Source organism: Enhydra lutris, unplaced genomic scaffold (genome assembly GCF_002288905.1).
Source record: "Enhydra lutris kenyoni isolate GAN:26980312 unplaced genomic scaffold, ASM228890v2 scaffoldscaffold55, whole genome shotgun sequence".
NCBI lineage: Eukaryota > Metazoa > Chordata > Mammalia > Carnivora > Mustelidae > Enhydra > Enhydra lutris.
Genome location: NW_019154139.1, coordinates 11,077,594 through 11,091,166, shown reverse-complemented (window position 1 = coordinate 11,091,166; position 13,573 = coordinate 11,077,594). Strand labels below are relative to the sequence as shown.

Here is a 13,573-nt window from a genome sequence, read left to right as displayed (position 1 = left end):
ACGGTGGCCCGGCACCAAGAAATCACACTGAGGAAGTCCTCAAAGCCCCCGAATCAGTGGATTCCTGCAAACCCAGCATCCAAGGTTGGGCACTTCCTCAATTGCAGTGCAGCTGGGAGGTGGGGAAGAGGAAGTGTGGGCCAAGAGTAGACCTAGAGAGCCCAGAGGAGGAGCCTCTTCTAAATGAAAGAGACAGGGGTGGGGCCTCCCCAGGGGTGGCTCCTGGGGACTCCTGGGACCACAGCAGAGACACAGGGTGGCTAGAGGTGAGTGAGAGGTGAACTCGGCCCGGGTCTGGCCAGGTGAGACTCGCCACCCTCTCCCCGGGAGCACCATTGACCATGGCCCTGGCCCAGCAGCTGCGAGCCGAGAGGTGAGTGCAGGGCACAGTGCTCTCCCGGGGCGTCGTGCCTGTTCCCGGCAGGCCTTGGGGGACAGAGGCCCACCATCCTGCCGTCACTTACCAAAGTCAAAAGCTAAGAGGAGCTGAGTCAGAACCCGAATGCTCAGAAATGTAGATTCTTAGAAGTGCTTCAAGGAAGCCTCCAGCTGTGGCTCACTTCCCTCAAGCCCAGATGAAGGCACCCGAGGCTCAGAGAGGGGAAGTGACCTTCCCAGGGTCACACAAGAGTGGGTGTAGCGTCTGGACAGGGGTCCTGGGTCCCAGGTCGGGCTCGCTGCCCCCGTGGTCAGCAATGGCTTTCCATTTTCTGTTCAAGAGAACCACAGGATCTGGCTTCTTCCTCTTTATCCAGGGCCTGCCTCAAATGTCAAAAGTCTTCCCTCCCTCTCGGACCGCTCGCCCTGTTTCTTTTTCCTGCAGAGTCCTTAGACCACTGGCATAATAGTCTATACTGGTTTTCTTTTTCTGTCTCGCCGACTCCCCCATCAATAGGCCCCGGGAGGGTACGTGCCCCCCAGTCCCTGCTGTATCCCTAGTATGTAGAACAACACCAGGAGGGACTACGTGCTCCAGAAATCCTGCCCAGTGAGTGACTCAGTGAGTGGATCTTTGGGTGGGAGCGTGTCCTTGGATCCTTCCAGTCCAATCCCGCCGATGAGAAAAATGAGGACCGAGGTGGATAAAGTTCTCCCACAGGGTTCCCCTGCAGCATGGCCCCGCCAGAGCCTACCCCCATCTCTCAGCAAGACTGTGCCCTGAGCCGTGGGGGACCTGAGGACATGAGGCTTGGCTCCTGCCCTGGACTGGAGCAGCAGGTGGCATCAGAGAGCGTGCCCACTGTGTGGAGGCAATTCTGAGGGTGGCCGCAGAGGGGTCAGGCCGGTTTAGGTCAAAGCGGGTGGCAAAGGGTCCTCGGTGGAGTCTAGGGGCTGGAGGTGGAATTTCCAAAGGCTGAAGGTCAGAAGAAAGCTTGTCAGGGAAGGAGGGAGGAGCCACAGACGCAGATGCCCAGAGTGGGGGTCCAGAAGGGCCTTGATAAGTCGGTGGGCATACCTGGGGCTGGGGCTGCCCCACAGGTTCTCCTCCCCGCCGGTTCTCCCTAGAGACCAAGTCGAACCCGCGAACACATGGGAAGTGGCCCCCATGCAAAGCTTGTGGCACTTCCTGTTTATCAGGGAATGTGTAGGAAGACAGGACACCAGCAAGAGCCGGGGGTGCTCCCTCCCTCCCGTTCCCTGGTTCTTTGCAGCCACACTTGGCCCTCAGAGAAGGCGGAAGGGGCGCCCTCCTGCCTCCCTTCATAGGGCATGGAGCCAGGTCCCGGAGTCACAGGCCTCCCTGCCCCTCGGGGGCCCTGTGCTCTGCTTGAGGTCAGAGTGGAGGACGGAAAGCAAGGGCGAGGATCCAGCAGGACTTTCAGAGACCCCAGACCCCACCCATCCAGAGTTCGAAAGGACTGCCTTAGGGTAGCGAGTTTGGTTCCAACAAACATGTTTTTAGCACCTACTGTGTGTGGGAGCCACCAAATGTGACCTAGCTGTCCCCTGAGGGCCTCTCTAGGTCTCCATCAGCCCCTCCCGTCTAGGTTCCACGGTGGACTTTGCATGAATGACGCTGGTGCATGGGAACCCACAGCACTAGGGCCCTGGAGGACCCTGAGTTGACTACAGCTCTGAGGGGTCTTGGCTGAGCTCTGCAGGGCACTGGCTCTCCTGGGGGGATTTCTAGTCAGGTTTGTTGTGCCCCTGCCTCCCTCCTGATGAAGCATGCAGCCCGGCCATTCCCCAGCTGACCACCAGAGGACTCGCTAAGACATGGGGTAGTCCCACCAGAAGCCCCTACTATGTGTTTGGAGCTGTTCTGGGTGCCGGGGGTATAGCGGGGAGTAGGGTCCCTGCTTTCATGGGGATTCTGGGGCTGGCCTTGTTACGAATGAGACCTCCTGACCCATGCCATCCCAGCATCTTCCCAGAGTAAGTCTCCCTCGCCCAGCAGCCCAGGGCAAAGCACAGGGCCTTCTTGATGGGCCCTGCCTGTGTCTCACGTTACTTTCCCCCTCCCAGACTGTCTCTGCCCCAAAGTTCCATGCACTTGTCCCTCTCCCCCAACCCACCCCAGCATGGCTAGAGCCTTTGCACTTGGTTTCCCTTGCCTGTTGTCCTGTGGCCAACTCCAGCCCCACTTCTTCCAGGAAGCCCTCCCTGACCACTCTCCATCTGAGTGAGCCATGAACCTCGGACATGCATAGCACCCTGCTTATCTCTCTGATGGACGTAAGCCCTGTCTTCGAAGTGCCTGCTTGCTAAGCTCTCCTGCCCACTGCACTACTAGTCCTCGGGGGTGGGAGGGGATATAATAATGGCCCGGCTCTGGGAAAGCTCAAAACACCATGTGCTTTTCCTTCACAGCCTCCCCGACCATTGAAAGGATGTTATTTGTTTAGTGTTAAACTCCTTCCCTCAGCCATGATACCCAGGAGGGCAGAGGCCGTGTCCAAATGTGCTTAGAACAGTGTGTGAGCTTCGCTAGATGCTAACAAGCGTTTGCTATTATCATTATTATTATTACCTCGGATAGGGAAACTGAGGCTGGGGGAACCTGGGGTTTATCTACGTTCGTGCAGCAAGCTATTGGGGCAGCAAACTAGGAGCAGCGTGGAGGTGTTTGGGACCAAAATTCTGCTTAGGCTCGAATCTCAGCTTCTCGATTTACTTGGGCAGGTTCTGTAACCACTCTGTGCCTCAGTTTCCCTGTCTGTAAAAAAAGGTGCCAGAAGAGGACCTGGCACATAGCACACGCTCAGGAAACTGTTAAGCGAGGCTATGACCCAACGTGGCGGATTCCCTGCCCAGGGCCATTTCTATGCTCGGGTTCCTTCCTTCCTGTCCCGCCAGGCCCCCATCCTGTTGCGGATGAAATAAACATGAAATACACAGCCTCTGGGGAGAAAGTGGAGGAGGAAGCTTCTGCCAGGGGTGTTGCCATGGGGGCCTGTGTGGAAAGCGAGTGGGGAGGTTGCCAGGGGCCACTAAGTCGCCTGGGAAGTGGTGGGGATTTCCTCTGCCTGCCCACTGCCACCCTGAGTCACCCCCGGCCCAGCGGCAGCGGCCGGTGTCCTGAGGGAGCCAGAGGTCCCACGCAGCCCAGGCCACGTAGGGACCAGCAGCAGCTGGGACTGGGTGTGCAGACTGGGAAACCGATCTCCCCTGAGGGCCTGCCCAGTTTGGGGAGGTGGCAGCCCTGCGCCCACTCCCACCCTGTCTCCCAGTTGCTTGGGACTCGGGGACCCCTGGCTGCTCTTTCTCTGTCCCCTTGGCTGGTGTTTTCTCATCCTCCATCTGTTCCTCTCAGCCCCCTCTGCTCAAAGATTGCTCTTCTGGGGGGTCCTTACCACCAGTCAAGGGCACATGGGTACCTCCCCGACTCCAGCAGAGACCCACCCCCATCCCCCAACTGCCTTCACTGAGCTCTAGAACCACACCAGCTCTTGCCAGACCCAGACCTGGGGGCCCAAGGGCCTCACATTAACATGCCCGAAACTCGGTCCATCAGCACCGCTCCCCTCCCACCCATCCTGCTCAGCATATGGGTGACATGTAGGTGTCCCTCTTGACACTGCCCTTTCTTTCACCTCGAAATCCAAACAGTCCCCAAACCCTGCTGGCCATTAGTCAGGAATGACTCACAGACTGGTAGCTTGTCTGCTAGAAATGTGAGAGTCTGCAGCGGGGCACCAAGAGACGCATGGGAGCTTAAACAAATAAGGGCTAATTTTTGCACGTGACAAGAAGTCCAGAGGGAGGCCACAGCTGCTTCTGCAGCTCAGTGTCCTCAGGACCAGGATCCTGGAGATTCCTTTGGTCTGCCTCCTGTCTTTGCCTCATGGATGCAATATAGCTGCTGTGGGTCCAGATGGCACATCTGCTTTCAAAATAGGAAGAAGGGGGAAGGAGAGGAAACCATGCTGGCCTGTCCCTCCCTCTGGGATCAGGAAAGCAAACACTCCTGGAGAGGCCCCGATGGAGATTTCCTTGTAGGTCTCACTGGCCAGAACTGGTCACGTGGCTGGTCCTAGCTGCAGGGAGGCTGGGAAATAGGAATGAGATTATTGGGTTTGGTTCTGACCAATCATGGCCTATTGCCTTGAGGCTAGGGACATTGCCACCCTAAAAAAATGGAGCTTGATTGGCAGGAAGAAGCAGGGGACACAATAGTGAAGCAGTGTCCACCAAGGGTTGTGTCTCTGTGTCTGTTCGTTCCTCCTGTCCCTGCTGTCTGGCTTGGGCCCCCACCATCTCTGAGCTGCACCACTCTGGGGCCTCGAAGGGCTGCTCTGTCCCTTCCGTCTCTGTGCTCCCTTTCCTCTGCACACAGCTGCCTGAGTTGGCCTGCCACAGCTGGGATCCTACTGTTTTTACTCTCTTCTGAAGCCTTGCGTGGCTCCCTATTGCCTAAGAAGTTACCCAGCTCAACACCAGAGACCCTCCTCAGCCTGGCTTCACCTGCCCCTGCAGCCTCTGATCAGAGCCAACTCCAGTCACACCAGACCCGAGCCCACTCCTCGCGCCTCGAAATCTTAGCATATGCTGTTCCCACTGCCTGGAAGGCCCTCCCCTGTCCTTCCGACTTTCTGTTTGACCTTCTAGTCTGGCGGGGAGGCGGGCTCAGAGCCGGAGGGTCCGAAAGGTCCCCTCCGACCTTCTGTTTGACATTCTAGACTCCGTTCAAACGCCTCGTTCCACCTCTGTGAGGACCTCCCCAGGTTGGGTATGATGACCCATTCTCTCTGTGGGACGTGTGTTGACTTTGTTACCCACCGTGACCCAGGGCCTCCCCCAGGGTTTGACACGGAGGAGGTTGCTGGATGTGCTGCGCCCAGATGAATAACGCAGCCGGGGAGCAGTTTGCTAGTGTGACTACTGACACATGGTCCCATCTCCAAGTGCCTTTGCTGTCAAGGTCTGGCCCACGTCGCTGCCCGGCACTTGAAGGAGTGTTGACAGAGGAATGCAGGACACACCCTTGGTCACCTCTGCACACCTGGGCTCGGCGAGCCCATCAGTCTGGTGGTAACTGAACTGTCTTTCTCTCCCGTCTTCCTCAGTGACTTTGAGCAGCTTCCTGACGATGTCCCCATCTCCGCCAACATCGCTGACATTGAGGAGAAAAGAGGCTTCACCAGCTACTTTGTAAGACAGACCCCTGACCTTCAGCTTCTGCCCTCTGAACCTCCAACCCTCTCATCCCCTTAACTTCTCTCCTGGTGGTTTGGTAGTAAATATCTTGAGACCTTTTTTGACGATTCCAGATTGGGGCAGGGACTGCTGCTGGCTTCGGGTGGACGGAGCCCAGAGAGGCTGCTCAGCACCGCCCGTGCACAGGACAGCCCTCCCACCCCAAAGAAGGAGATGCCCCCACACCCACCCCGCGAATACCGAGGTTGAGAAATGCTGCTCTAGTCCTAGGACCTTCGACCGCCCCCCCCCCCGGCTCTCCTCTGCCCCTGACCTCCCTACACCCTGACCTGTGTCCTCCCCAGGTGTTCGTCATCGAGGTGAAGACAAAAGGGGGCTCAAAATACCTCATCTACCGTCGCTACCGCCAGTTCTATGCCCTGCAGAGCAAGCTGGAAGAGCGGTTTGGGCCGGAGAACAAGACCAGCCCGTTCACCTGCAGCTTGCCCACGCTCCCTGGTAGGCGGCCCGTCCCAGCCCCGCAGCCCGTCCCAGTCCTGGGGCCCCGAGGAGCTGGGCAGCCTGGCCCACGACAGAGCTGCGGCCCTCCGCCTCTCCTTCCAGCTCTGCCGCCCCTGGTGGTCACTCCAGGTTTGCCTCCAGGCCAAATATTTCGTCCGCGGCCCCTCCTGGCAGCGGCGGGCTGCTTCCTCTAGCCGCATTGCCCTTGACCTCCGGGCCATCCATCCCTTGCTCACCGGGCGGACTCACCTTCAGCGCCCCCTGCAGCCCTGATTGAGAGCTGCCCTTTGACTGCTGCCCTAGCTTGGGCGGATCCCCGGGGGCTCCCCCTGCTTCCCTGCTCTGCTGGGACCCTGTGGGCACCCCATCTTTGCTTCTGGACAGCCCCCTCACTCCTTGACCCCTGGCCTCTCTCCCCAGCTTGGCCCACACATGCACCTTGGATAGACCCAAATCTCCAGTGGCTCGGCACCTGCCCTCTCGAGCCCTGCGAGGGTGTGGGCTGCTCGGTCCGTGGGGTGGTCTCAGGGTGTCCCCCCTCCATGTCCTGCAGGCCACATACAAGCACCCTTCCCACAAACAGCAGAGACACTTCCTGACCTTCCCTTATTCAGGCTCCACACTCTGCCTCTGGCTTGCTCTCACTTTCTCTCTATCCCAGGGGAGGTCCCAGGGGAGCTGAAGCTGCCCCCAGGGGCTCCTGGCTTCCCCTTTCCTCCTTCAGAGCCACTTCAACTCACACCGGCCCCTCCCCTGTCTCTAGGCTGCAGGGGAAGGGAGAATCCCCCCTCTGAGCCCGCCTCCCCACGGGACTCCAGGGAGCCCCTCCCTCCTCTCTGCGGCTTTCTCCAGACAACTTGTGGGTCTTTGTACACTTGCCTTCTCCTTACTTGTGGCATCTGCAAAGCTCTCCCACAGCCTTAGTTCTCCTGTCTTTAGACAAGCCTGTGCCATGAGGAGGCTTTCTGGTCATAAGCCCCCTTGAAGCCCGACAGCCCTCAAAATCTCCATTCTTTTCGGAGTCGCTCACTGTCCCCCTTTTTTCCTTCTATCCCCTCCTCATCTACCAGCTTGGCTTCTGCTCTCACAGTCCCACTGAATTCCTTTCGGGACGGTGGCCCGTGACCTGTTACATTGGACTTCTGTTGGCCTATCCCGGCCTTACCATCATTGTCCTGCTTCCTCCTCCAGGAAGCCCTCCCTGACCTCCTTCCATGTCTCTTCCTACCTCATCGCTGCTCCTCCAGCTCCTGATGGAATCTGTCCCTTCTGCTGCTCCTTGGAAGGTTCTTGGGCATTCTCTGCCGTGCCATCTCTGGCTTTCTTCTCCCTCCCCAAACCCTCCCTGCTACCAGGTGATCTGACCTCTGACCTTAGCTGCTCTCTTGTCGCTACTAAGTCTCAAAGGCCTCCCCACCCCAGACCTCAGATCCTGCGCTTCTACTACCGCCCAACGCCAGCCCCTGCCCATCTCACAGGCAACAGGAGCCAGACATGTGCCTTCTGCTGGGGGTTCTTGGGGGGACAGTTCTACCAGGGCCCCCACCTAAGGCTCCTGGAGAGGACATTTGTCTTGGGTCAGCCAACATCTCTTTCCCGTTCTCCCTAAACACACTGCCTTGCTTTTGAGGGATGATTCATTCATCTACTCCACAAATATTGATCAATGTGGTCAATCACTGTGGTGTGAACCACAAGAACCACTGTTCTAGATCCTTGGTTCCTTACAAGGGGCAGGTATTCGAAGTACCTTGAGATTTAAAGAATTCTGATGCCCATGTCTCCCCCCCCAACCCCGAGATTCTGATGTAATTATCCTGGGGCAAGTCCTACACAATGAGGTGTTTTGTGTTTCTTTTTAAAGATTTTATTTATTTATTTCACAGAGAGAGATCATAAGTAGGCAGAGAGGCAGGCAGAGAGAGAGATAGAGGAGGAAGCAGGTTCTCCGCTGAGCAGAGAGCCCGATGCAGGACTCGATCCCAGGACCCTGAGATCATGACCTGAGCCGAAGGCAGAGGCTTAACCCACTGAACCACCCAGGCGCCCCCACAATGAGGTTTTTAAACACTCCGTGGATGACTTAAATATGCAGCTGGGGTTGAAGACCCCTGTCCTAGGGGATGGGCTCCAGCTGGGGCAAAGCAAAGCTCTTCCTCTCTTAGAGCCAAGAATCATGAGTGTGCATGTGTGCGCGCGCGCGCGTGTGTGTGTGTGTGTGTGTGTGTGCGTGTGCGCATGCACGTGTGTGTGTAGGAAGAGGCAATAAAGAAGTAAAACAAGAAAAATATCATCTGGCGACAGTACATGCTAGAGAATGCAAGCTGAAAGGAGGGTGGCCTGGAGGCTGAGCCAGTGTATGGGGGCGAGTTCCTGGCCTGGGTGGGCAGCTCCGAGTCCAGAGACCGTGGTCGTGGGCCAGGCTCCCAGGAGAGCTCTTTGCATTTCCGCAGCCAAAGTCTACATGGGTGTGAAACAGGAGATCGCGGAGATGCGGATTCCTGCCCTCAATGCCTACATGAAGGTAACGGTGGGGCTGTGTTACCTCGGCCCCTGGAGGGCCCCAGGGATGGTAGCGCCCCTGAAGGGAGCCTGGGGGCTGCTCTCCTGCTCCGATGGGGCCCCTCGGCAATCCTCAGAGGCCGGACCTGGGGAGAGAAACAGGATGTGTTCCCAGGGTTCCAGAGGGTGCAGCAGGAGCGATGGAGAGGGAACAAGGAGCCACACTTGGGATCGAGAAGTCTGTGCCAGGTGCGCACAGGTGTCTGTGTCAGGTGTTCGGATACCAGCGTGAATAGGACCGAGTATGTGCCCTCAAGGTACCTGCTGCCTAGTGGGGACAGGGGACAGGTGGGTCATGAAATCACAAAACTGTGGCCTCTATAACAGAGGCAGGACGGGCCAGGGCCTCAGCTCTCTCACACAGTGACTTTGCACAAACTAGAGAAAGGCTCTTGGGTATTTCCCAGCCCGTAAACTGTCTGCATCCTTAGGAGATGGGAGCACAGAGAAAGAAGCATCTTGAAGGCAGAGACTGCTGTTCAAGAAAAGCCTACCATTTAGGACTGTGCAAAAAAGGGACAGCGGTCCTCGTGAAGTAGTGAGCACCCCATCATTAGAGGCATCCAAGCCATGGCTCGATGGCAACCTTAAGAAACTGGAGAGGGAAGCCCTCCTCCTAGCACAGAGGCACTCTCATAGTCAGCGAGAGCTTCCCCTCCCCTTCTACTCTCATGGCAGAAGGGCACAGAGCTAGGAGTCTTCAGTCTTTGCTTTGACCTTGACTGTTTGGGTGATTTGGGGGTGAATTGCTCATTCTCTCCAGGCTTTGGTTTCCCCACCTGTGAACTGGGGCAGTGCCTCCAGCTCGCTGGTCTCGGGAGCTTCCAGACTGTACGGGATCAGAACTCCTAGTGGAGTGAGCTGCAGGAGGAGGGCAGGGGAGGTGTGAGGCAGGAGGAGAAGACCCCGGTCCTCTCCAGTGGCTGCAGGAATCCTGGGCTCTGAGCAGAGAAGAGGGACGGTGGGAAGCCCCTGGGACGCAGCCCTGGAGACATCTCCCCTCAAGGGGGCGCTGTGGCAGCTGCTCCTTCAAGGTGGCTGGAGGCTCCTGTCTCCCCCTACAGGGCTGGGAGAGGGGTGAGCTGTGGAGGGAGGGGTGTGGCCATGGCGCTGGGGCTCTTCCTCCCACACTTGGGCTTAGCTACCAGCAGCCTGGAGGATCCCATCTCTGCCTTTTTGTCTCATTTGGTTCCTCCAAGCCCAGGAGGCAATCAGTGCAGGAATTTCTGCTATGCATAACCCCAGCTTGAAACGTTCAGGGACGGGGAGCTCACTACTATGCTTCCTTGCTCAGCCCCTGTTGGGCAGCTGCTAGAAAAATCTGATTCCCTGTCACTTCCACCCATTGGTCTCACCACTGTCCTCATGGAGAATATGGGTCGTGTGATACTCACACCTGCCTGGAATGATGTGGGGTGCTTTGACTGGTGGGTCAGGATAAACAAATCTGTAGGATAAACAAATAGGCTTATTTATTTCCCTCAATAACTGGTGAGTTAGATGCTATCCTCCCTATTCACAAATGAAGAAGTGGACCCACTCACGCCATGTCGGAGAACAGCTGGATAGGAGGGCTGGGATTCGAACTCGCGGCTCTGTGTACCCACCGCGCTATGTTGTAATGAAAGCAACAGTGACAACGATCATCTCCAACTCGGACGGCGCACTTGCTAGATCAGATGGCCGGTAGAATTCTCTAAGTATTGTGCACACATCACTCATTTAATCCTTACTCCATCCCCCAAGGCAGACCCTGGTATCATCCCCATTTCATTAATGAGCACACAGAGGAACACTGGCCCGAGGTCACCCAGCGAGGGAGGGGGCTTTGATCCCAGGCGCAGCCTGGCTGTGTGGCTGTGCCCTTAAACCCATGTCTGGGCTGCTTTTCAGCCCTCCCTGTATGACAGCCTTGTTCTTTCCGGGCTCCGCCTTCCCAGTTCCTCTGGGATGGACCTCTGCCCCCGCTCCTGCTGCCTCCATGGGATTCTCCAAGGGGGTCCAGGTGCCTCTGGAGGACTCCTGGGGACCTGTGCATTGTACAGCTTGGGGGTGACCCTGCTGGTGTCCGGGTACTCTGCGTCCTCATGGACAGCCTCATGGTGGGTGTAACCAGCACGAGATTGAGTGAGGGTCCCGACTCCTCGCTCTGCCAACTGGGTCAGGTCCTTTGCTTCTCTGAGCCTCAGTTTCCCCAACTGTGATATGAGATCAAGTGTCAGAAAGCACTTTTTAGGCTGTAATCCACCAACTGCTGTTGGTCTGTGTCACCTGAGACCTCCTTCCTCCCACTATTAGCTCATTTTTTATCTTGGGGCTGGGCCTCAGAAGCAGACGTCTCTGGGTAGCCCAGCTCTGTCACTCGCTGGACCAGGTGGCCTGGGGCAGGTCCCCTAACATCTCTGGCACTAACTTGCAGGTTGTTGCGAGACAGAGTGAGACCACCTGGTGTGGCACTCAGTGCCGTGTCTGGACAGTCACCACCATGTCCTTTCACCTGCTGTCACCATTACTGTTGTGTCTGGAGGCCTTCAGGTTTTCTCCAAATGGACTCTCCTTGAGCCAGCCAGTTTCCCAAGAGGAAAGCTTATGAAACATTATATGTCTTGTTGCTGTGCTCAGACAGAGAAAGCGTTACTAGAGAGGGAGGGACCAGTGCGGGGGATGGGGATAGGAGAGAGGGGCTGGGATGTCCAGAGCTTTCTGTTGACCGCCCCCCATCCCCGTCTTGGCTTCTCTCCCAAACACAGAGCCTCCTCAGCCTACCCATCTGGGTGCTGATGGACGAGGATGTCCGGATCTTCTTCTACCAGTCGCCCTACGATTCAGAGCAGGTGCCCCAGGCCCTGCGCCGGCTCCGGCCACGCACCCGGAAAATGTAAGTGACCGGCCCTTGTGCTCCCATGGGCCAGGCCTGGGCCCCTCACCAGGTGCCCCCAACCAGGTGCTCTGGCCCAGATGCCCCTAACAGAAGGTATTTCTTTTGCCCGGAGGAAGGGAAAAGCTAGACATCGGTTCTATCCCGGGACACCCCCAGGATGTTCAGCTTGTTAGATGAGCTCTGAAAACCACACACAGGGTGGAGGGATAGAAGGTAGGTGCATTTTGTTGTGTGTGACAGTGACGACCAGAGGACAGAGGCTGGGTCACTGATGGAGAGCTGGGTGCCACAGTCCCCACTGGGGATGCCTCAGAACTCATGGTGCCTGGAGAGAGTAGTAGGAGGGAGGGAGGGGAGGAGTTGCTCTCTCTACAGACATTCCCAGATCCTGGGATGCCCTGTCCCCCATCATGTGGTTCCATGGGGCTGGCTATGGCTTCTGGTGTATCACACTGGCCCCCAGGGGACACTCCCGCTCCCTCCTGAGCAGAAAATAATCATGGAAAACCCGAGCTACTGTAGTAGGGCTGGGCTTCCAAAGGCCAGGCTGCTGCTGCTAAGAATACCAGGAACAGTGCTCCTGAGCCCTGGCCTCCGTCTCAGGGCCTCCCTCCTTCCTCAGGCTAGTGTCTCTGAGTGTCCTCTCGGCTCCTGGCCATCTCTCTGGCACGCAGGCAGGCATGGTCTCAATCTCAGCTAAGCCACATGGCAGGCCCATGCCCTGAGCCCTGGTGCAGAGTGCCTCTCCAACCCATTTCCCTGGCTGAAAAATTAGAGGTTGGGTGTGGGGAGTAGAAGGAAGAAGAGGTGTGAAAGCGTTGATAAGCTAAGGTGCTGAGCAAATGTGTATCTTCCTCCCCGCCTCCTTGTTGAGTCTCCATTTCCTGGTCCACGAAGGAGGATAGAATCCCTCCCCCATGGGCAATAGGAACCTGGGTGTGCGTGCGTGTGTGCGGTGATGGCCCAGAGGAACAATTGTAGCTGCACTTTTAACATCCTCTCCTTCCCCCGCCTTTCCTGCTCCTGATGAGGGGCTCCTCTGGGGACAGAAGCAGGGAGCCAGGCTCTGAGGGAACCAGGAGGGCTGACAGGCCTCCCTTTTCTCTCCGCAGCAAGAGTGAGTCCCCACAAGGCGCCATCATTGACCGCATGGCAGCTCCGCGAGCTGAGGTAACCCCCGCAGGGCCAGGCCTCCCACCTCACCTCTGGGCTCCACCCTTCACCACTGCGCCCCTCCTGCTGGACACCCTCTGTGTGCCCACGACTGGGGCTGGGTGCTGTGGGGAGCAGGGGCCTCAGCCTTGGCCCTCAGGGCACCCAACCCAACTGACAGGAGGTGATATGGGGAGCACTCAGGTCTAGGGGAACGCAGCCAACCATCATCCGTTCAGCAAGTTTTCCTGGCCTCCTCCAGGCCAGCCCCGCCATGGCGACTGAAGTGTCAGACAGAGATGACTCAAACCAGGCTCTGTCCTCAAGGAGCCCCCAGCTCCCTGGGGACACACGTGGAGAAACAGTGTGGTCAGTGCTCTGGGCTTATGGGAGCCCTGGAGCCCACACTGAGGCCTGGGGGGCTGAGGAAGGTGCTTGACCCCAGAGTTTGGCTCCTTGGCTCTCTGTGCTCCTCCCACCAGCTCTGCAAGGAGCACGATTCTGGAGTCAGAGAGACCTGGGTTCTAATTCTGGCTCCTCTGCCCACAAATGAAGTGGCCTCAGACAAGCCAGTCGTGCTCCCCGGGCCAGTCACCTCATCTGTTAACTGAGACACTGAAGTACGCAAAGCAGTGTGGCAGGAACTCGGTGAATGCTCCCTTCCTCCTGCCCTCCTCCTCCTCTCTTCTCCCAGGCTCTGTTTGACTTCACGGGCAACAGCAAACTGGAACTGAATTTCAAAGTTGGAGATGTGATCATCCTTCTCAGCCGGATCAATAAAGACTGGCTGGAGGTGAGGATGGGGGTGAGGTTGGAGGTGAGGTTGGAGGTGAGGATGGGGATGAGGTTAGAGATGCTGTTGGAGGTGAGGATGATGGT

The 13,573-nt window shown here is 57.4% G+C and overlaps 1 protein-coding gene across 1 annotated transcript in view; it reads left to right on the top strand.

The window, feature by feature from the left end:
• Window positions 1–235: 235 nt before the first annotated feature.
• LOC111157529 (neutrophil cytosolic factor 4) overlaps window positions 236–13,573 on the top strand; it is a 22,727-nt gene continuing 9,389 nt past the window's right edge. The window contains exons 1-7 of the mRNA XM_022519018.1: window positions 236–373; window positions 5,508–5,592; window positions 5,943–6,096; window positions 8,553–8,623; window positions 11,412–11,539; window positions 12,655–12,712; window positions 13,389–13,487. Of these exons, the coding sequence (XP_022374726.1) occupies window positions 342–373; window positions 5,508–5,592; window positions 5,943–6,096; window positions 8,553–8,623; window positions 11,412–11,539; window positions 12,655–12,712; window positions 13,389–13,487 (627 nt within the window). The 5' untranslated portion in view covers window positions 236–341. The remainder of the gene's footprint in view (window positions 374–5,507; window positions 5,593–5,942; window positions 6,097–8,552; window positions 8,624–11,411; window positions 11,540–12,654; window positions 12,713–13,388; window positions 13,488–13,573) is intronic.